The sequence below is a fragment of the Lytechinus variegatus genome, chromosome 9 (assembly GCF_018143015.1).
Source record: "Lytechinus variegatus isolate NC3 chromosome 9, Lvar_3.0, whole genome shotgun sequence".
NCBI lineage: Eukaryota > Metazoa > Echinodermata > Echinoidea > Temnopleuroida > Toxopneustidae > Lytechinus > Lytechinus variegatus.
Window position 1 is genome coordinate 33,099,144 of NC_054748.1, and position 21,421 is coordinate 33,120,564.

The following is a 21,421-nucleotide window of genomic DNA, read 5'->3' on the forward strand; positions in this document are numbered from 1 at the left end:
TATTTTCCCAAAAATATTTTATAGGCTTTATCTGAAATACAAATTCCTGACAATGATTACATCATACTCCTGAAGCATGAAGCAGACCTTGAATGCAGCAACATTTACCGAATCATAAATGAACTTCAGAGGGCAATGAAATATTGGATGGATATATATATAAAAAAAAATGCACCAACCTACTGTGTGTAAAACATTGTTGCTCACACAATTTAATGAACGTACTTAAAATCTAATATCTGACTTGCTTCCTTTCCTCTTTCCTTTAAATTGAAATAAGATAAATATTTATTCCCTCTTTCCTTCACTTTAAATTGAAATAAAAAAAATCAACAAACATTATTTTTTCAGACTGATTTTAAAGCCTCTGGGTTGAATCTAAAGTAGTCACAGCAAGGTAGCAATAGTAGTCATGAGAGAAAATGAGTTTCCCCATCATACTAAAAGCATCCTGAATATATAAACTGAGATATTAGTGAAACAGAACAAAGGTATAATATGTTGCTATAATAATCAAATTAAGTTATATAATGTTATGATAATGCACATGAAAATTGAATGCTCATTTATAGGTCATACAAAGTCATGCTCCCTTTCCTTTAATAAGGCTATATTTGAAAAAGAAGATGGATCCTAACTGTACATTGACTGTAGTACATAGGCATGCTGCAATTTATCTATTGAGCTTTTAATTTTGAGTTTTAAAAATAAAAAATTGCACAAGTCCCCTCAGTATTTCCCCACATCACCTGGTTATTTTCTGACCTCATCAAAACCTCTTACTTTATTTCATCCCTCTCTCCCACCTTAGTTGAGTCCTCACAAATTATTCTTTAGAACTACATGTATGAACCTGTAACATATCTAGGTGCTATGTCAGTAACTTCACGCAGGTTTATAGTTTAACAGAACGTACCTTGATTACAAGAAAACATTTTGTTCAAATCAGCACTGACAACCTAATAGTTTAGTTAGTAAATTCAGGTGTATACACAATAGGTCTATCAATTTTGAATGAAGTTGCTGTAATGACTGTATTGATAATGTCACCAGATGGCAGCAGATGATATTAATCAATTTCAGGGTTGAGATCCTAAGCTATATTTTATGTACAAATGATAGATATATTCTCTTCTTTATTTTCTAAATGTCATGTATTATTTTGAAAATGTCCTATTTCAGCTACAAATATATGGCCATTGAACAAAACTGTATACAATTAACATAATACATAATCTCTCATTTGCATGTAGATAAAATGCACTGCAAATTGCAATCATTCTTAATCAATAATAAAAATGATGAATATATCAAGATCAATTAAATAGATAACTGTATTGCAGATAAATATGTTTGCAATTATCATACAATAAATCAAAATGACTGATTGATGATAAAAACAAGATCTCTGAGTTGCAAAAAAAAATTCTCAATTGTAATTTCTCTAATGCTTAAAGCTTACGTTGAATTTATTCTGCATTCAGTCAAGTATGTCTGTGGGTCATTGTTCATCAATTTTTATATTAAAGGAGAATGAAACCATTGGAACAAGATAGCTTGTGTGAAAACAGAAAAATCAAAGAAACAGATCAACAAAAGTTTGAGAAAAATCGGACAAATAATGAGAAAGTTATGAGCATTTGAATATTGCAATCACTAATGCTATGGAGATAGCAAATTGGCAATGCGACAAAGATGTGTGATGTCACTTGTGAACAACTCTCCCCATTACTTTAGTATATATTTCACTTGAATTGCCTCTTTTATCACATCTATCTATAGATCATTGTGTTCTTTCTACATGAGGGCATGTAATACATATTTTTTAGAATACATCATGGATAGAGAGTTTGTATCATCATAAGAAAAAGCAAAAAGAGACATTTTGAGGGTATTTTATAGTCCACCAAAGGGAAAGTTGTTCATCAGTGACATCACACATCCTTGTCGCATTGCCAATGGGAGGATCTCCATAGCATTAGTGATTGCAATATTCAAATGCTCATAACTTCTCATTATTTGTCCGATTTTTCTAAAACTTTCTTTATTCTTATTCTTTGATTTTCATGTTTCTACACAAGCCTATTTGTTTTAAAGGTTTCATTCCCCTTTAAGGTATAGAGCATTTTAAAGCTTAGGATGTGCTCTTTCAAAAAAAATGAAAATCTCAAAATTAATTTTTGATGACTTATTGTTGGTTTGGGAGTGGCCTGTCACGTATAACCTGTTTCATGAAAATAAGCCAAACTCTAGAATATCATAACTTTTCTAAATCTGTTTTTGATGAAATTTTCAGCATTATAATATTTTTATTTTTTCTGTAAAAATCCACTTTTGTTGGGTTGGACTTGCTGTTTAATAAAAAATGTGAATATAGTATCTTTCTAGAACCGCAATTAATGATATTGTCAAGAACTTGAAGAAGAGTATCATTTGAAATCCTGTGATGTTGGCATGGAAGTATAATCCCTACTCGATACCTGTTTGAACCAAGCTATGTATTTTACTGTCAAAGGTACAGAATTGGTATCAACAAGATGTGAAAGAACGGTATCATCTAAAATCCTGTAAGGATTGGCAAGGAATGAAGTTGTCCCTACTTAAACAAGAATGATTAACTTCAAGAGTGAATGTACTAACAAAACTCTTTATTTTACTGTCAAAAGTAGATCAAAATGATATGTAAGAGTATCGTCTTGAGAACCTGTAGGTTTTGTACAGATACTACATATGAATGATGATCTATTATGAATTACCAGTACACAGTTTCATGATAACTTTTGATTAAAAACAAGCACATCATACTGTATATTTGTAGTTAAAAGCCAAAAGAATAGCAAAATGATATCAAAAAGCGGTGGAAGGATAGTTCCACCTGAGATCTCGTAAGGTACGTATAGAGTACGATGTCCCTATCTGAATTATTATAATCTGTTATCAGTAACATAATTTTCATAAAAGGTGAATAGTATCTTTTTAAACCAATATCATATCAATTAGTTAAATGCAAATAGAATAAAGAAATGATATCAGCAAGAAGTGGAAGGACAGTATCATCTGAGATCCTGTGAGGTTTGGTATGGAAGATGCAGAGTGAGAGGTTAGGTGAGGTGTCAGAAAGCAAGCGCCGTGAGATGAAGCGAAATAAAAGATCAGATCTTACTTTAACCGTCCGTACTCCCTTCCGCCGGAGCATCGGAGCTGGGCTGTTGCCACGGTAACATAGCCAGAGGTAAACGGACAGGAGAGGGCAACAGATAGAGGAAGGGTTGCAGACGTCACAGGGAAGGTGAACGGGTGAGACAGACAGACATAGGGGAACAAAGAGACACAGACAAACATACATGGAGTTAGGTGCCAGCGCATCGGGTACTTTTGTGAGCAAAAAGCATCGTACCAATTAATAGCTATTGAGAGATTCTGCTAGAATGTAATGCTGTGTGGGCAAGAGCGAGAGAAATAGATCACTTTACGGTGATGATACAGTATATACTCCTACAATAGACTATCAAAACACGAAATAAAATTGAACAATGACCAAACCAAAACATATGTTATATTCTAAGTGCACAAGTTTCTGTTCTTTTTATGAATATATTTGTCTCTTTTTGGCAGACAAGAACTAAAAGCACTTGAAACTAAATATACCGATTCTAAAATTATGCACAAACTGGTTGTGTAGCTGCTCAGAAAATGAGACAGAGATTTCGCATTGGGAGTAAACAATTGAGCTTTAAAGTGTATCTCTTTAAATAAAACTTGTATTCCAACTCTCATTGATCTATTTCTCTCATTTTCTTCTCCTTTAAGAAGAAATTGGATTGCACGCAAATCAGGGGCTTGTTTCATAAAGACTTACCACTATAAAACTTAAAATATTATGGTAGAGCATAGAAACCTTGATTTTGATTGGCTGCTAAGTGCTGTTACCATAGTTACCATAATAAGTTGTTTTGTGAAGCAGGCCCCATGCCCTGGAGTGTTAGAATTAGTATCGCCATTCCCCATTGTGCAGAAGGCATGAAAACTTGAATTGAAATAAATGTACTCATATCAGCAATATCTCTTGCAAATATATTCAGGACTAAACTATTTTCCTTGATAGCAGTTATCAACTGAAATAATATTTTAAATCACACTTGCTCCTTGACATTTATCGGGGCTAAATTTTACTGAATTTAGTTACATCAAACTCTAATTATAAAGGGCAAACAAAGGAAATAAAGACAATTTCAATGAATTGTATTAACTGCTAACATGTGCAAATGATGAAAGTTGGTGAAATATAAAAAAGAGCTGGTGGCTGGTGGGCCTAACAGGTGACACAGGAGTGTCTTTGGTCTAGTGAAGATGTCTTTACATCTTTAATTGAGGAAGTTGAATCAGATGGCAAAAAGTACATCGTAATCGGTGCTTGCGAAATCAAATTCACATACAAATGTACACGCATTGGCTCAGTTGTACCACCGATTTGGTCACAAATGCCACAATGGGAACGCTCGACGCCATCATGGAAGCAATTTAAGTGGTCTCCCAAACAAGTTTGGAAAAACCACCTCCGATGAAGTTTTCAAGAGCACTCCGCCTCGTTAAACTGGTCTTAGCATAGGTACAACCGTTCTTCGGGGAAACGATCTTCACACAGAAGGACGAGAGTGGGTGAATGTTGGGAACGCTACTCAGTACACGCTATGTGCAGAATGTCTACACTGCGGTTTCAAATTTCACAACAAACACCCAACTCCACTGAGAGCGTTCCCATAGCACCCAAGACCACTTTAAACGAAGTGGTTCTGAAAACCAGTTCAGGGGCCTGTTGCAGAAAGAGTTGCAATCAATCGCGACTCTAAAAATCATTCGCAACTTGATTTTTAACCAATCGACAGCACGCATTTGGGACTTGCAATTGATTTTTTTTATTTGCGTTTAAACGCATATCTTTCTGCAACGGGCCCCAGAAGATGGTGGGTGATGAGGATGCTAGCGAAGCGATCTTCTAAACTGGTTTTCAGTTCAAGACAGTAGCTGAGTCATCTGAAGAATACGTTCACCAACATGAAACGGACACCTCACCTCCCAAGCATCAAACATCACCATTTCACAATCACACTTAACACCATCAGGGACTAGTTTCAAATAGAGTCACAACCAAATACAAATCAATTTTCAACCAATCACATGCATGCATTCAAATTTATAAGTAATTTTTTTTTCTTTAGCGTAACTGCTTCGACCAAGGGCCTCAGATCACTTGAACAGCATTTTTTGTCATAAGAGAAAAGCTCTCGACTAAGTAATGCTAGAGTCCTATATAAACATATGCTATACAAAAGAGTTTATGCATAGTAGTCTCTCAAAAATGTGGAGCAAAATGCAAAGCGATACCAGGAAAATTATCCCCTGTACTTTGAGTTATTACCCAAGTTTGCACATTACATAAGATCCCATACATGGGGAAATTCATGAAATGCTTTGTCTCTGTTTTCGGTAATTCATGTAAAAAATATGAAAAGCTCTCATCCATGCCTCGAGAAGATGGGGAGTAAATTGAGAATTGATGTAGATAGAGGTCGTACATAAGGTCCTACTCTCATCAAAGTTACGATAAATCAACTGTCAGAATGCGGGCGCTAACCTGAATCATGTGCGTTTGTTGCAGGTAAACAGAAGCGATTACATAAGACTTGAGATAAATGGTAGTTGGACATACAGTCCCGCTCTCGTCAGAGTAACAATAAATTCTGAACAAGCGCTAACTTTGTGTCAAGCGCAGGTTGTCTCGGGTATACCAAAGCTATCACACAAGACTTGTGATAAATAGTGGTCGGACTTACAGTCCTTGGGCCCGTTTCTAAAAGAGTTACAATTGTCGTAACTTTGCCATTATGGCAACTACCATGGTAACCTTGATTCTGATTGGCTGTTGAGCCCTGTTGCCATGGTAGTTACCATCATGGCAAAGTTACAACAGTTGCAACTCTTTATGAAACGGGCCCCTGCTCTTGCCAAACTTACGATAAACCCGCTGTCAGAGCAATCACAGGTTGTCGCAGGTAAAGAAATCCATCGTAAAAGTATGAGAAAAATGGAGGTCGGACTTACAATGTACAGTAAGGTTGACTATTTTATGCGATTACCCTTCATACAAAAGCGCAATCCTTGGCCCCCATTTCACAAAGAGTAGTTATAATAACAAATGCACAACATCCAGCATAAATTTACTTTTAGCCAATCAGAGTGGCCGATTTCAATAGCTTTGAACTATCATTGCAAACTTGATATTATAATAATTTCATGAAATGGGTCCCTGATATGATAAAAATGAAATGGACTCACCTCAGATGCTCCAAGTTTAGCTCTTATACCCATCATAGCGGTGTTTGGTGAGGGTGGGGGTTGGTCAGGGGTGGTTGGACGGTCAGACGAGGCACCACCCCAATGGTCAGACGACGAGGTCAGTTCCTCAGAGGGCGTGCTGGGCTGCGAGCTCATCGACCCGGGGGAACGTCTGGCAGGGACCGGTTTGTTCCGTCGGGGGAGCGGCTTAGGCTTGCTGTGTGAGACGGAGGCTGGAAACAAATATAGCAACAGAGAGAGAATGAAAGCTAAACGTTACAAAACCTCTCTGTCAAGATAAGCGTGAGATGAGATGGAAAGGATCACGAAGTCTCAGTGAAAAAATAAAACATAATAGTGTTGCAAACTTATCACAAAAAAATATGTTGAGGGAGCTGAATCAGCCCCCTCCCCCAATATGTTCACACTTGGCAACCTGCAGTTTTCTGACTGTTTTCTCTCACTTTTTATAGCCATTTTGTGGCAAATTGTTTCCATTTGCACAGCTTTGCTCAGTGAGTTCTAGAGGTTAGCCTCACAATCCACTGAACAATCCGGCAGCAGATGACATTTACCCTTGATTTTTCACTTTCATGTGATCATTGACATCCCGCAACGACTTTCAACTTGGTGTGTAATTTCTAATGAGGACCATTTGAGGGGTCAAAGTCAGGTAAATATGGATCAAATTATGAAACATGCCCCGATATGTTTTTGGATTGAAGTCGATTAATGGCAAATGCTGCCATTTTTTAACCATTCGTATTACAGAACAGTCTCAGAGTCTGTCTTATCAACTTCAAAACTTCACTCAGAATCTGGTTATTCATGCAAGCTTTTAAGTAAATCCCCCCCTTCTTTAATAGGTTTCCATTTATTTTCTTTGCTGTGCCATGAACATTTTTTCATGATGGAGACCTACCCATGCATTACAAATGTCCATATTATTATCATTATTTATCATAATAGAGAATATAAGTGGAGCGTTGTGGCCCAGTGGATTAGTCTTCGGACTTTGAAACAGAGGGTCGTGGGTTCGAATCCCAGCCATGGCATAATTTCCTTCAGCAAGAAACTGATCCACAGTGTGCTGCACTCAACCCAGGTGAGGTAAATGGGTACCGGTAGAAAGTAATTCCTTAAAAAGCTGTGTGCACTATGAACTCCTAGCTTAGCCGGGTAATATAGGAGCGCCTTGAGCACCTAACAAGGTGGATATGTGCGCAATATAAATACCCTATATTATTATTATTATTATTCAATATTACCACTATCGGTAGAAGGCACAGAAGATGAGGAAGAACTGGTTGGGGTTATCCTTGGTTTGGGTTTCGGCTGACCATGACCGGTCACTGCATTGGACAAGAACTCATAAGCATCAAGATCTTCTTCGTCATCAAGCTGACCGCCACCATCACCGGTGCTATCCAGATCATTCTGTACAAAATAAAATTATATTTAATAGGATTATAAGCATACCCATTCCCTTCATAACATATAAACAAAAAACACCTCAAAAAATTAAACAGTTATTTTTCAACCAATCTAAAGTGCAAATGGGGGACTTGCAGTGAATATTTTGACTTGTGTTTGTTCTTTGGCAGAGCCACAATGCAAAGTTGAATGAGAAAGTCACTGTAACTCGTTCGTCGTTGTCAGTGCCTCACATGGAATACTCCCAGGGAGTGGAGGATGTGCAATCACTGTGTGTGGGAATGACCTATAGAGTCCAATGACTAGGGTTATGATAAGTCTTTGGAGCGCTTAGATATGTAAAATGCATGTCTTATGCTCCTCATCAATAACCATTAATGGGGTATCATGGTCTAGTGGTTAAGACTTGTCTTTCAATCTGAAGGACGTGGGTTCAATACCCAGCAATGACATTATTTCCTTCAGCAAGAAATTTTCCCACATTGTGCTGCAATCAACCCAGGTAAAGTAAATGGGTACCGGCAGGAAGTAATTCCTCAAAAAGCTGTGAGCACCACGATCAGTAGACTAGCTTAGCTGGGGTAATATGGGAGCACCTTGAGCACCTAACAATGTGGATACTTGCACTATGTAAATCCTATATTAGTATTATTTTATCAATAAACTACATGTATTATCATTAGATAGATTGACTTACATTATCATCTGGCTCATGTATGTGAAGTTGGACCTGGGGGTGGGGTGGCTTCGAGCCCATCTCGTATGGCGGATAGGGTACCTCGGGCGTGGCTACCCCGCTCTGAGCGTTGGAGAGCGTCTCATAGAGACTCCCATGAGTGTCATCACTGGTTTCTTCAGTTGAGGTGTTACTTACTCCTTCGTTCATGATGTCCTGTAAAGGGATGAATGAATTATTAAAGATAAATTCCAGTTCTGGTAACGATCTCAAAATGACTTTTTACAGAATCTAATATATTGACCACCCATTTGTCTGTTTGTATGAATAAAAAATATGTGCCAAAGGATTCTGGAAGAAATTGTGTAATTGCTGAGAAATAAGCAAACTAAGCGCGGATTCGGTCACTTCCGTCGGGTGTTTGTTCCAGTAATAATAATAGACTGTCCTACGTGTGCCTATCTGTGTTGGTGATCTTCAGTGTGATCGTATTTCAGCTTAGATTTTATGATTTCACAAAGTTCAGTTTATGTAACTGTACCAGATCTAGATCCAAGATGATATATAGTCATACTTAACCTTGGTTTTACAGACTTTCTCACGAAATTAGTGTTTTACTGCAATTAATATCATTTAGCTTTAACATGAAAAGTCTGACATTTACCAAATAAATAATAATTCAATTTATAAGAATTAAGGATTAAAGATGTAACTAACTCATTCCTTGAAGAGGATAGTCTGATTTAGGGAATTCAACTTTCATCTTTACACTATCAAAAACCCGATGCTGGTAAATAAGTCATGTGATCACTGTTTTTAGGCTATTGACTTTGTGTGATGATATAAGATAAAAAGAAAACATTTTCTTGACGAATAATGTGAATCTGACAAATTCCATAAAGCTGTCTATCAGTGGTCGTTCATAATTATGAATTTCAGTCAATTTAATGCTAGATCCTGAGATAATTTAATGTACAATCTCTGTGACAGCAAAAGCGAGGACTGTCTGGCGTTGACATCATATGCGTCAGTCAAAACATGTGATAGCGCATACCCTTTTATCATCAAAGGATGGAGCTTAGCAAGTGCAAGAACTGCCAAAAATAGCTTGTTATTTATTTTTCAATTAAAAAAAATACATTGTATAATTATACTTGCTTATATAGCGCCTAACATTTGTCAGAAGTCTCTAAGCGCTCTACAGTATATGCAGCATAATTGTATTTGTATTGATTTTTGTTTCTATTTTGATTGCAGAGGTCCTTTAAATGACTTTGATACCCTTTTCATAAACCTATCCTCCAATTAGCCGCCTAAGAGTAATGCGGATAATTCAATAAAAATTGCGTTCACAAACTCCGAAAATAAGCCGCATTATTTTTACGAGCGCTCGTCCTGAAAAAGGCGGATAATCGTCATGACAACTGGACACGCCCCCTCCGATGCGGTTGTGTTGGAAAAGGGTGACCTTGTGACCGCACCATGGCAATTATCCGCATTATTTGGAAATGCGTTCATAAACTCTTGTCCCGATGCTGCTATTATGCAGATAATATAATGCGGATTACTCTTGTCCTCCTCCAATTTTACGACCAAATTATGCTGCTATTAGCCGCATAATTGGGTTTATGAAAGGGGTATAACTGACTACTTGGACGTTAAATCTGGTAGTTCCTGACAAAGTGGTTGTAGACCAAGCGGGGGGAGACCAAGTGACAATCTGTGGTCCAAACACTCACATAATCTTGGAGAGGGGTGACAGTACTGTAATCTTGATCCTTCATGAGTTGTTGCTTCGGTGGTGGCTGTTGTGGTGGGTGTGGATGGTGTTGCGTCTGTTGTTGTTGTTGCTTTGGGGGCACGGCATCCCGTCTGAGCTGCGTGTATTCCCCCGCTTGATCAAGGTCGTAGTAGTTCCTGTCGGGAAGCGGCGGAGGGCAGTCCGAATCTGAAAAAAAAACGGGTTGATCACTAGATATTCATCATTTGAGGAAAAAGAAACACAATTTTAAAAGGCTTTCATCAATGTCGGTGGTCTGATTCCTGAGATAACAGGTGGATTTCCATGAAAATAAGTATTTACTGAAGTATTAGAGAAATCAAGATGTACCTAAATGTACTGAAACCGCATAGTCCCTGTACAAAACCTATGGCAATTGCAGAATACAGTAACCAACAAGTTAATATAAAATATTTAAGGGAAAAAAGGCAATTTCACACTTTTTTTCACTGTAGGTGGTCTGCATTGGAAGAGAACTAGTGGATTTCAATGAAAAATAAATAATATTTATGATTTGGGAAAGTGAAACATATTTCACAAGGTTATTTTCAGTGTTGGTATTTCGAATCTATAGAGAAAGGTTGGAAGTATTTACTAAAAATTGAAAAAAAATCCTGATGTTATTTACAATGAGGGCAGGCTAACTCCAAGGAGAACTCTGGGAGGCCTGAATATGAAAAGAGCAGGTGGGTCGGAACCAAAATTAATATTTAGAGGAAGTTTGATACATTTTCACAAGGTTTTTTCGATAAGGGCAGTCGAATCTGAAAAGACCACGTGATTTTCGATAAAAATTGATTATTACTGTCAGGGTAAAAAATCAAACACATAACACCGACAACTGTTTTGACAAAAATGCTTGTCATGTATAGCATCTCACCTTGACTTGATAAGGTGTTAGACTGTCTTGAATGAGGCCCCCTCACATCTAAATGCATGGGACTGGCCGATCTCTCCTGATCCTGTTTTCTCTCCATCTGGGGGCTGTTACCATTCGAGTTCTGATCCAACAAGATCCCGATAGAGTTCCTTTGAGGTTTCTTTGGCGGCATCAGCTTTGATAGCTGCTGATTGATCTGAGTCACGTTCATGTACAGATCCTGGTCTGGAGGTGATGACCGGCGCGGAGATGACCGCTGCAGTTTGGACGCGCCTCGCCTCAGGACGCCCTCCGGCGACGAGCTCCGAAGCTCCGCGTGCGTCTGGTAGTGACGGGCGTACAGCGCCGACCGATCCTCGGGGACGTTGTCGTAGATGTTGGCGTGGTCGATGACCTCGAAGCCGGGCGCGACGAGGCCAGGGTTGGGACGGATGGATGGATTTGATGCGGAGTTTGTTACGTAGCTGTAGGCAAGGGGGCTGTTAGGATCAGAGTCCGAGCTGTCTGTCATGGGTGTTGATGGGGAAGATTCTATTGGCTTTGGTAAGGGCTCCCCTCGTATGTGAGCTGTGGAGATAAAAGTAATCATCGTTAATTCTGACAAAACAAGTATAGAAGACTTGAACACTTTATCCCTATTTAACGAGGCTTTTTTTCACACCAGGGGGTGTTTCATAAAACTTGTTATAATAACAAATTTGCAATTTAAACCTTCTGAAACTGTTTGAATTGATTTGCTAACGGTGAACTTGTTCTAGACGCTGTAACTTTATCTAATACCATGATAAGTCTTTACAAAACATAACCCAAGTTTTTCTTGTGACAGGAGTCATTCCACTTTCCTCAAATCTAAGCTGCAAAAGTTTCGATCAAAACATTATTTTTCACAAACATTAAGACAAGACTATAGGCGTCACTATCTTAATAACTTATACCAACATTAGTACAGGTATATGTGATATCAATATGCAACGAGGATGATCTTTCACTGCAAGTATTTTTGGTATGATTTCCAGTGGAGTAATGCCAAATCTTTGGGCATTGTTTAGGAAAGCATTTCCAACATTACAATATACAGGAAAAATTGTTCTTCTGTCATTCATCGTTTTGACAATTTATTATATATTTTTCTTTAAGAGCATTATTCTTGATTTTTGAATGACAGACCTTTAATATATATTACAGATTTAATATGTTAAATCCATCTTCACTATTCAATAAGGATGCTCATAGAGGTAGCTTCAAGATATCACCGTACAAGACCTTACAACAAACAATCAACTAGTTGCTGTCCATTGACTGCTTTATACGGGCAACCTATAGTTTCTTCATCAACTTTGCCTAATACTTTGCACATGAAAGACACCATACTGTGAGAATCGATGCCTCCGAAAAACCTGAACACTCCGACAGTGAGATTTTCAAAAACAGGAAAGGGTCACTTGGGGCTCCATGAATACTAATAGATCAAATGACCTATATTATCAACCATACACTCTTAAAGAGAAATGCCAGTAGATGCAGTAAACACTGATTTCATGAGAAAGTCTGTAAAACCAGGCTTAATTGTCAGTAATATCATCGAGGATCTAGATCTGGTACAATTACATGAACTGAACTTTGTGAAATCTTGAAGTCTACGCTGAAAAATGATCACACTAAAGATCACCAACACAGATAGGCACACGTGGGACAGTGTATTATTATTGCTGGAATAAAGACCCGACGAAAGTGACCGAATCCATGCTTATTTTGCTTATTTCTCAGCAATTACACAATTTCTTCCAGAATCCTTGGCATGTATTTTTTATTCACACAAACAGACACTTGGGTGGTCATTTATCAGATTCTGTAAAAAGTCATTTTGAGATTGTTACCAAAACTGGTATTTATCTTTAAACCAGTCATCAAACTTGGTTCATGTGGTTTCCCAAGTCAAAAGTCAACTCCAGTTTTGAGAAGCCTCAAATTATATAACTGAACTCAATTTTTAAGCTACATGTAGTCATGGGGGGGTCATCAAGAGCAAAATCAAACACGACAATTTTCCCTTCTTATTTTTTTTTTTGGGGGGGGGTATTTTTCACAAGTTACTTCCTAAATCTCCAACATTGGATAAGCTTTAACATTGCATTGAATGGGGATTTTCCAGAGGTTATTTTTTAGTTTCCAGGGGGGGGTGTTTCACAAAGATTTAAGTATGACTTAGAGTCGCACTTAAGTGTCTAGTTGCGCGCAGTATAAAAGGCATAACAGCATTGGTCAGATCATGCCAAGCTGACGCACACTACTGCGTATTGATCAATAAGATCGCGCGCTGCATATCTTGTACGCTGCATATCGCGTCGACATTTAAGTGCAACCTAAGTCATACTTAAAAATCTTTGTGAAACACCCCCCAGGGGTGGTATTCTGAAAGCTAAATTAGGGCTCAATTAGCATTTTGGTATTCTGAAAAGTCACTTAAGTGCCCCTTTCAAAAGCTGCCAACCTGAACAAGAACATTTCAGTATTTTCAAGGCTGAAACTAAGTATTTTGGTGAGGAAATTAGTATTTTTCACAGGAATACCATACGACAACACATAAACTGAAACTTAAGAAATCAGTATTTTGCATGAAACCATCAGTATTCTTCTCTCTTTTCAGTACTAAATACGGAAAATCAGTACTACTTGGCAGCTCTGCCTTTCCTTATTTGGCAGGGTTGTGTTGCGTGCACTTGCAATAGTACGTGTTATGACCACGCAAAGACTTAAAGAGAAATGCCAGTAGTTGCAGTAAACACCGATTTCATGAGAGTCTGTAAAACCAGGCTTAATTGTCAGTATATCATCAAGGATCTAGATCTGGTAAAGTTACATAAACTGAACTTTGTGAAATCTCGAAATCTACGCTGAAAAATGTTTACACTGAAGATCACCAACACAGATAGGCACACGTGGGACAGTGTATTGTTATTGCTGGAATAAAGACCCGACGGAAGTGACCGAATCTGCGCTTATTTTGCTTATTTCTCAGCAATTACACAATTTCTTCCAGAATCCTTTTGCATATATTTTTTATTCATACAAACCAACACTTGGGTGGTCATTATATTAGATTCTGTAAAAAGTGATTTTGAGATCGTTACCAATAAAGGAATTTATCTTTAAGTGAGTAGGTACAAGACTTTTGGTATTCTGAAAAGTCTCATAGCGCTCAATTAGCGGACTTTCCAATGGGAAAAGATAATGGTGAGAAGAGGTCCATTAAGTCTCACCATTTCTTACTAAATGTGGCTTTTATTTTGTATAAATATCATCAAATTGGTTTAATAATGCAACCAAAATTAGGAGGAAGGAATATAATAAAGGAGAAAGGTATAAAGGGAATAGAATATAGGGAAAGAAGGTGGTATACAGAAACAAGTAAAATAAGGAATACGGAATATATTTGTTAATAAAGAAATTAGAAAAGAGGGAAAAAGGAAACAGAAATTGTGTACTTTAATATAGGGAAAAATATGACTATTATTTTCTTTATATTAGGAAAAGGCCCAGAGGGGGGTGTCTGCTGTGAAAACCTTGCACTTGAGTTAAGGTTCTGAAGGCACAGCCTAAGTATTAATGCCTTGTGTAATGAAGGCTCTCTCACTGAATTGAAACAGAAAATTTTATATGTGCTAGTCTTTTCATGGAGACCCACTTGTTGATCAGTTTCAATCAGGGTCTGTGCCTGTAGACTAGGTGAAGACACTGAGGAGTACCATGAACCAAACCAAACCTGATCTTCGTTAAGGTTCATGTCCCTTGCGTTGATGAACTTTAGCTAAAAGAAGGCCAACCAACTTCAGCATTGGCAGCTGAGTCACTAAACCAAAACATTTTTTCCTTCCTAACCTTGTCTACTCTAAGCAATGAAAGCAAGAGGACGAGTGCAACCATATTCAGTTACATACATGTATGTACACTTGCAATGTTAAAGGACAAGCCCAACCAAACAAAAAATTATTTTAATAAAAAGAGAAAAATTCAACAAGCATATTTAACACTGAAAATTTCATCAAAATCAGTTGTAAAATAAAAAAAAGTTATGACATCTTAAAATTTTGTTTAATTTCACAAAACATTTATATGCACATCCTGGTAGATATGCAAATGAGGAAACTGATGACATCATCCACTCTCTATTTCTTTTGTATTTTATTATATGAAATAGGGAACATTCTATTATTATCCTGATTGTCAAGTGAAACGACGATTAATTCCGCCCTCAACATGAAGAATGAGTGTTGTTTAATACTACATGTATATGATTCAGTCAAGTTGGTCCTTATTGTCAAATTTATAAAAAAATGAAATATTGTATAATTCAAACAATAAAAAAAACAAAAGAAATAGTTAGTGAGGGACATCATCAACTGTCTCATTTGAGTTGTGCATATCACCGTTTAAAATGTCATAACTTTCTTAGTTTGCATCTGATTTTGATGAAATCTTCAGCGTTTTGCTAGTTTGATTTTTCTCTATTTATTCAAATCAACATTTTTCTGGGGTGGACTTGACCTTTAAGAGGGAAGAATCCAACCATTCACTGTACTTTGCCAAGAAAGAATTTCCTATACCAAAACTCAACTTAACATTTCCTGCTCCTTGAAGTCCAGGGCCTCAGTATTGCTTACATAATGCAAAATAATGTATCTATTTGAATCCTTTTGAGTCTGTGTGCTCTTGTGATCTTGAGTCTTGACTCTATCAAAGTATTTTTCTTCTTTGTCTCTTCTGTCTATGAGTAGTGGGTGGGTCCTCCTGCATCAAAGACACCGTTCTCACTACCTTCCTAAAACTAGTTTGGTGGAAACTAATAACATGAAATGAGAACGGTCGAAGCGACCTTCCAAATTGGTTCATAAAACCATCTCACATTGTAGTTTTCAAGATCGTTTTGCCTCATTAAACTGGTTTTAGTGAGGACGCAACAAATCTTTGGGAAGCGATCTTCGCACATTTTGAGCATGCTACTCCACACGACAGGTGTAGAATGCCTATGCTCCGATTTCAAATTTTGAGCAAAATGTGTCACCCCACTGAGCGCGTTTCCATAGCAACAAGATCGCTTTATGTAGAGTGATTTTGAAAACCACTGATGTCATCAAGTGGTTTCCAGAACCGGTTTCCAGTAAACTAGTTTTAGAAAGCGTAATGAGAACGGCCTCAAAGTCTGAGCATATTGTCTTGAGTCCTGGGCACTGCTCAAGTATGAACATTTGAGCATTTATGCTCTCAGAACATTTCATTTTAGATGTTATCAGTCATGGTGTGAATGAGGTCAGACAATGAGACGTGGGTGCGGAGACGGTGTGAACAGCTGCCTAGCACGATCAGACGCAGAACATGTTATTCCATGTCTACAAGCTATCTATAGTAACACGCTACATGAAACTCATCTTGACTCGTTCACACTTTAATACTAATTTTCCCAACAAAACTGCTTGATTGAAAAAGCAGCCGAGAGTATTCTAAAAAAATGTCCTTCCAAACAGCAACAGCTGCTCATCAGAGTTATGCATGGTTTGCCACTTATAGTATCTACAGCATCATGCCAGTGTATGATGCATACACATCAGGCATTGAGCACTTTTAGAAACGTACGTCGACATTGAGGACTGGTACGAGATGACGTCATTTTTTGTTGTTGGTTTCAATCAGGGTCTTTGCTCGCAGACTATGCTTTAAAGGCATGAACAATGTTAATGAGAAACTCTCTATGAAATATAACCTTAGAAACTAAAGTTTGATTGAATAACAGATTTATTGGTGACAGTACGGACAAGCTTGATCAGTTTTGCCTCGTCTTGCTACCTGTTGCATAAAACCACTATTCATACATCGCAATCCTTTTCACACACAGGTATCAAATGGGGGGGGTTGAAGAGGGAAATAGGCATGTCTTATTCTAGACCAAAAGCTTCGGTCTCTGTTATGTTGGCTGTTCCGCTGAACTCCGTTGGCTCCACTCACCAAATACAAAGACCGAAGTTCTAGCTCGATTGTACAGGGACTCAACAGCCATAGATCTACGTGTTAGGTTCAGATAAAACAGGGAAGTGAAGTTGCGCGACAGCCGAAGTAAGTCACTGTTTTTTCCCTTTAAAGTTTATTTTTCCCCGTTTTGGTGCATTTCAGGCCAAAACAGAATAATAACTTTTATTTTGGTACAGTTATTTTTATATACTTTTATGAAAATGACAAAAATCAATGAGCCCCATCGGGGGGATTTTGCATTGTTAACCCCCTAATGGTGGCTGCACGATAGCGAGCCATCTGTGTCAATAAAAAAAAACATTAAAAATGTTTTTAAAAACTCAAAACAGTCGGCTGCCAGCTGTCTAGTCTCATTCGAGCCATGGATCCTTTATAGGATTCGCATTTCAGCTCAAATATAAGTCAAATTGATACAAATTTTGTAAACTTAATTACTTTTCATACACCTGGACATGGAAGAATATCTATTGTTACTGGGGGTGCTGTGACAACTCTCAACACCCCTAGTAACAATATAATAATCCTCCATGGCCAAGTACCAGTTGATTTTTCATTTGGTCATGATTACAACTTAATATCACAAAAAAATTGTCTATGGAATAGGTAATGATGTGGAAGAGGTTCGTGGTGAAGGATTGAGTAGGAGAAATAACCGGTTGTCTCACAATGTATCAAATGAATAGGTAATGTTTGGAATTTAAAGGTAAATGTAAATTTCAGGAGAAAGGGGGAGGGGTTATCAAAATATTGCTTTACCCATAATCATCTTTGAGATTTCTTGAGAGACTTTAGACGAATGTGATTCGATCTTCTGTAGCGCCGTTTCACTGTGCCCATCCTCAATCTCGACGTCGATTGACGGTCTGGCCTCTAGGAGTACCCTGACGACATCGATCTTCCCAAACACCGCTGCTTCATGAAGGGCAGTACCTGTTTTAGTCTGGAAGGGAGAAAGGAAAGAAAAATATATTTCATTATTTCAATGATAATGATAACAGTATAAGTTTTTGCATAACACACATACATGTAACGTACCATTTAACATCTACATGTGTGCCTTTCTAAAGTGACTTGTATTATCATCCAGGCTTTAGTTAGACAAGTCTTTTCTGCTCACACTTGTATTATCAAAGATGAAATTTACTGCCAGGTGCTCACTCAACTCAGTGCAGTATAATGTGGATAAATTTCTTGCTAAAGGAAACTACATCTAAGCTACACATGTATAGCTGGGATCTGATCCCAACACCTTCAAAACATTCATACATGTACATCAAACTCATCATCTATACAGAATATCTGAATATTCTATATATGCCTCAAAATATCAGAAAATAAAGTCATAAATATATGGGAATTTGCATTTCCAGAATATAAATTCTTGATGGAAAACAGATTGATGTGTACATTCTAGATTTTTTTATAATTTTATGAATATTATTACTCTAAATGAATTTAATAGTCACCTGAAAAAATATTGATTTATCATAAAAGATGATGTAATAGATGGATGAGGATATCACGATTAGTTTCATATTTTATGACTCATTTCCATGGGTCAAATGTAATAGGAAGACGGAGAACATTAACCTCAAAAACATCGCCAAATCATCTGATTATGAATAACAATTATGTTTGATTACTTCATTTTTCCATCCTTCTAATATCAATGTAACACTATATGTATATCCTGACAATTCATACTTATTATTGCATGGTGAAAATAAAACAAACAGACTGACATGTAATTGTATAATGTCAGAAAAAAGCTTGTAAAAAAATTGTGGCAAGTGACATTTAACAAGCCCCCAAGCATTGTTTCCTTGCTGCGCTTATTGACAACACAGTACACTCATACTTCAACACGGTCTCTTTCTTGATTCTTATTTCAAATGTGTTATTTTTAGTAATTAATCAGCTTCCTCGATTCTGTATACTGTTATGCTACCGTTTCACAGATAAACATTGATAAACACTGCCTCACTTTCCATAATCAAGTTAGTCAGTTATCTAGCCTTATGCCAAATTGCCAAGTTTTACATATCGTACAAACAAACTATGTTGATTTTCTTACGTCATTAGTGCATATAACCTTACCCACCCACGCCCCTCCCCTTTAAAGGGGAAGTTCACCCTGAAGAAAACTTGGTTGTAAAAATAACATAAAAAATCGTAAAATATATTGGTGAAGGTTTGAGGAAAATCCGTTAAAGAGTAAGAAAGTTATTAGAGTTCAAAATTTTGGATTTGTGACGTCATAAACAAGCAGCTGCCCCATGTGTTATGTAATATAAAATGTATGAATTTCAAATTTTGTATTGTTCCTGATGACTTAATTTTCTTTTCTTTTCATGATCGGGTGTGAAATGATTTGTCTATTGATAAACAAAAGTCACAGTGAAAACCATTTTCAATTTTCTGAGAAAATGACATTTCATTGATTTTTGCCATTCGCTATACTGCTCGCATATGATGTCACAAATCAAATAATTGAAATTCTAATAATGATGAATTTTTTCAAACCTTCGGCAATATTTTTTATTATTTTTCTGCTATTTTTACAATAAACTTCTTGTCAGGGTGAACTTCCCCTTTAATAGCGCTTTGCAACCAGTATGAGTGTCATAATGGGGGTTTTCGGACCGGGGTTGAGGAGCTTTTGAGTGGAAACGGTATCTAGATAATGGAAATCAGGGTTTGAAATGGGAAGCGTCAAAGCAGCACATTCTCAGTGACCCCCCCCCCATATTAAACATAAGTTTATAATGGGGGTTTGGGGGCAGGGCTGGGCAGCTGTTGATTATGTGGATCCTGCAGTCTATAGAATGGAAATCAAGGTTTGAAAAGGGGGGGTCAGCAAGAGGCCCGTCTCATACCGAGCCCCCACCCCCTTCCCCAAGGCCCTACATCTACAAGTAGTAGTCAGGCTGTAGAAGGGGTAGTGGCAGGCAAAGAATTTTTCAGGGGATAATTCCTTTCAAAACGTACAGGATTGCCGAAATCTGCTACGTTGGCTAGCTTTAACATTGCAGTGATTGGAAATTTTTATTGCACTTTGGGGGCAAAATCGCCCCAATCCCCCATGTAATTTTTTTCCCTGCGTAGTTGAGGTCTGACTGAGGCTGGATAGAAGTTTCCTACATGTCCATGTATGTGTTCACTTTGCAAACCACATGGTGTCATATAATCTCTAAACAGAGCCAAATTCGCGAGTTTAGATCACTTGTTATTTTCCTGGTTAACTGGTATTAATAGCTTAATTTTTTCTAAAGCTCGATACTAGGCAGGAAGTTGCATTTCCTTTGTGTGGTAAATGTGTTTTTCGTGAGTATTAAAGATACAAGTGCTTACGGGATTGTTCACTTTGAATAATCCACTGGTCTAAACAGAAACCAATCAAGTGTTGAGAGAAGTAAACCACTGCTTCAGTTTAAAGGGAGTGGTCTTCATAAAGGTTTGTTTCCAATTTGTCTAATGCCGATTTGTCCAATTGCCAACTCGTCTACTGCCATTCGGTCTATCATCCGTTCGTCTACTCACCACATGGTCTACTTTCATAGTCTAATTCCATCAAATGACCAGTTGGTCCAATAGCCATTTAGTCCATGTACCATTTGGTCTAATTTAACTAAACATTGACGAGTGGATACCATGCGCGACCATTGGGTCTCGAAAAGAACACTAAACACGTATTTTCCATATTATGAAAATGCACCCACAAGTATTGGCATGTTAAACCCTACCCTTAACAAGTATTGGAAACAAAAACGATACTATTGGCAAGTATTCCCTTAATTGAAGGCCTAAACAATTACAGCGATATTTCAATTGTTATGGGGTTATGTTACGGACGTCGATCGTCAGCTTTATCTTTACCTACATCATTGGGTTTAATACAGCCCCATCATTAAACATGTAGTGTGACTCTTTGGGCAAAAGGGGCAAAAAGTCTATCCTTTATAAAACATTTTAGTCTTGATTTTTTAAACCCCCGCAAATTTAACCTAAACACGTAGCTTTCCTAGCGAAAATAGATACCCATTTTTCATTATTTTTGCGTTTTTGACACCCTTATTACTCTACGTAACATGCCCAGTCTTAAAGAAGACATCATTTTTAACATGTTTTGGGGATCAGGGGTATCCACTCTTCAATGTAAGTTCCCCCCCCCCCCCGCATATTGAACCACAGGGTCTTGGGTTCAAATCTTACTGCAGCACTCGCATCCATTAGCAAGGAATTCGCCACTCTCCACCCAGGTGTAGTTGGTAATGATATTTACAGCATAATC

The 21,421-nt window shown here is 37.5% G+C and overlaps 1 protein-coding gene across 2 annotated transcripts in view; it reads right to left on the reverse strand.

Moving 5' to 3' along the window:
• Positions 1-21,421, reverse strand: part of LOC121421786 (ankyrin repeat and sterile alpha motif domain-containing protein 1B-like) — a 147,788-nt gene that overhangs the window by 81,481 nt on the left and 44,886 nt on the right. For both annotated transcript variants that reach the window (XM_041616585.1, XM_041616584.1), the window contains exons 6-11: positions 17,887-18,070; positions 11,107-11,673; positions 10,186-10,394; positions 8,468-8,662; positions 7,605-7,773; positions 6,337-6,569 (exon numbers count right to left, since the gene is read on the reverse strand). In XM_041616585.1, the coding sequence (XP_041472519.1) occupies positions 6,337-6,569; positions 7,605-7,773; positions 8,468-8,662; positions 10,186-10,394; positions 11,107-11,673; positions 17,887-18,070 (1,557 nt within the window). The remainder of the gene's footprint in view (positions 1-6,336; positions 6,570-7,604; positions 7,774-8,467; positions 8,663-10,185; positions 10,395-11,106; positions 11,674-17,886; positions 18,071-21,421) is intronic.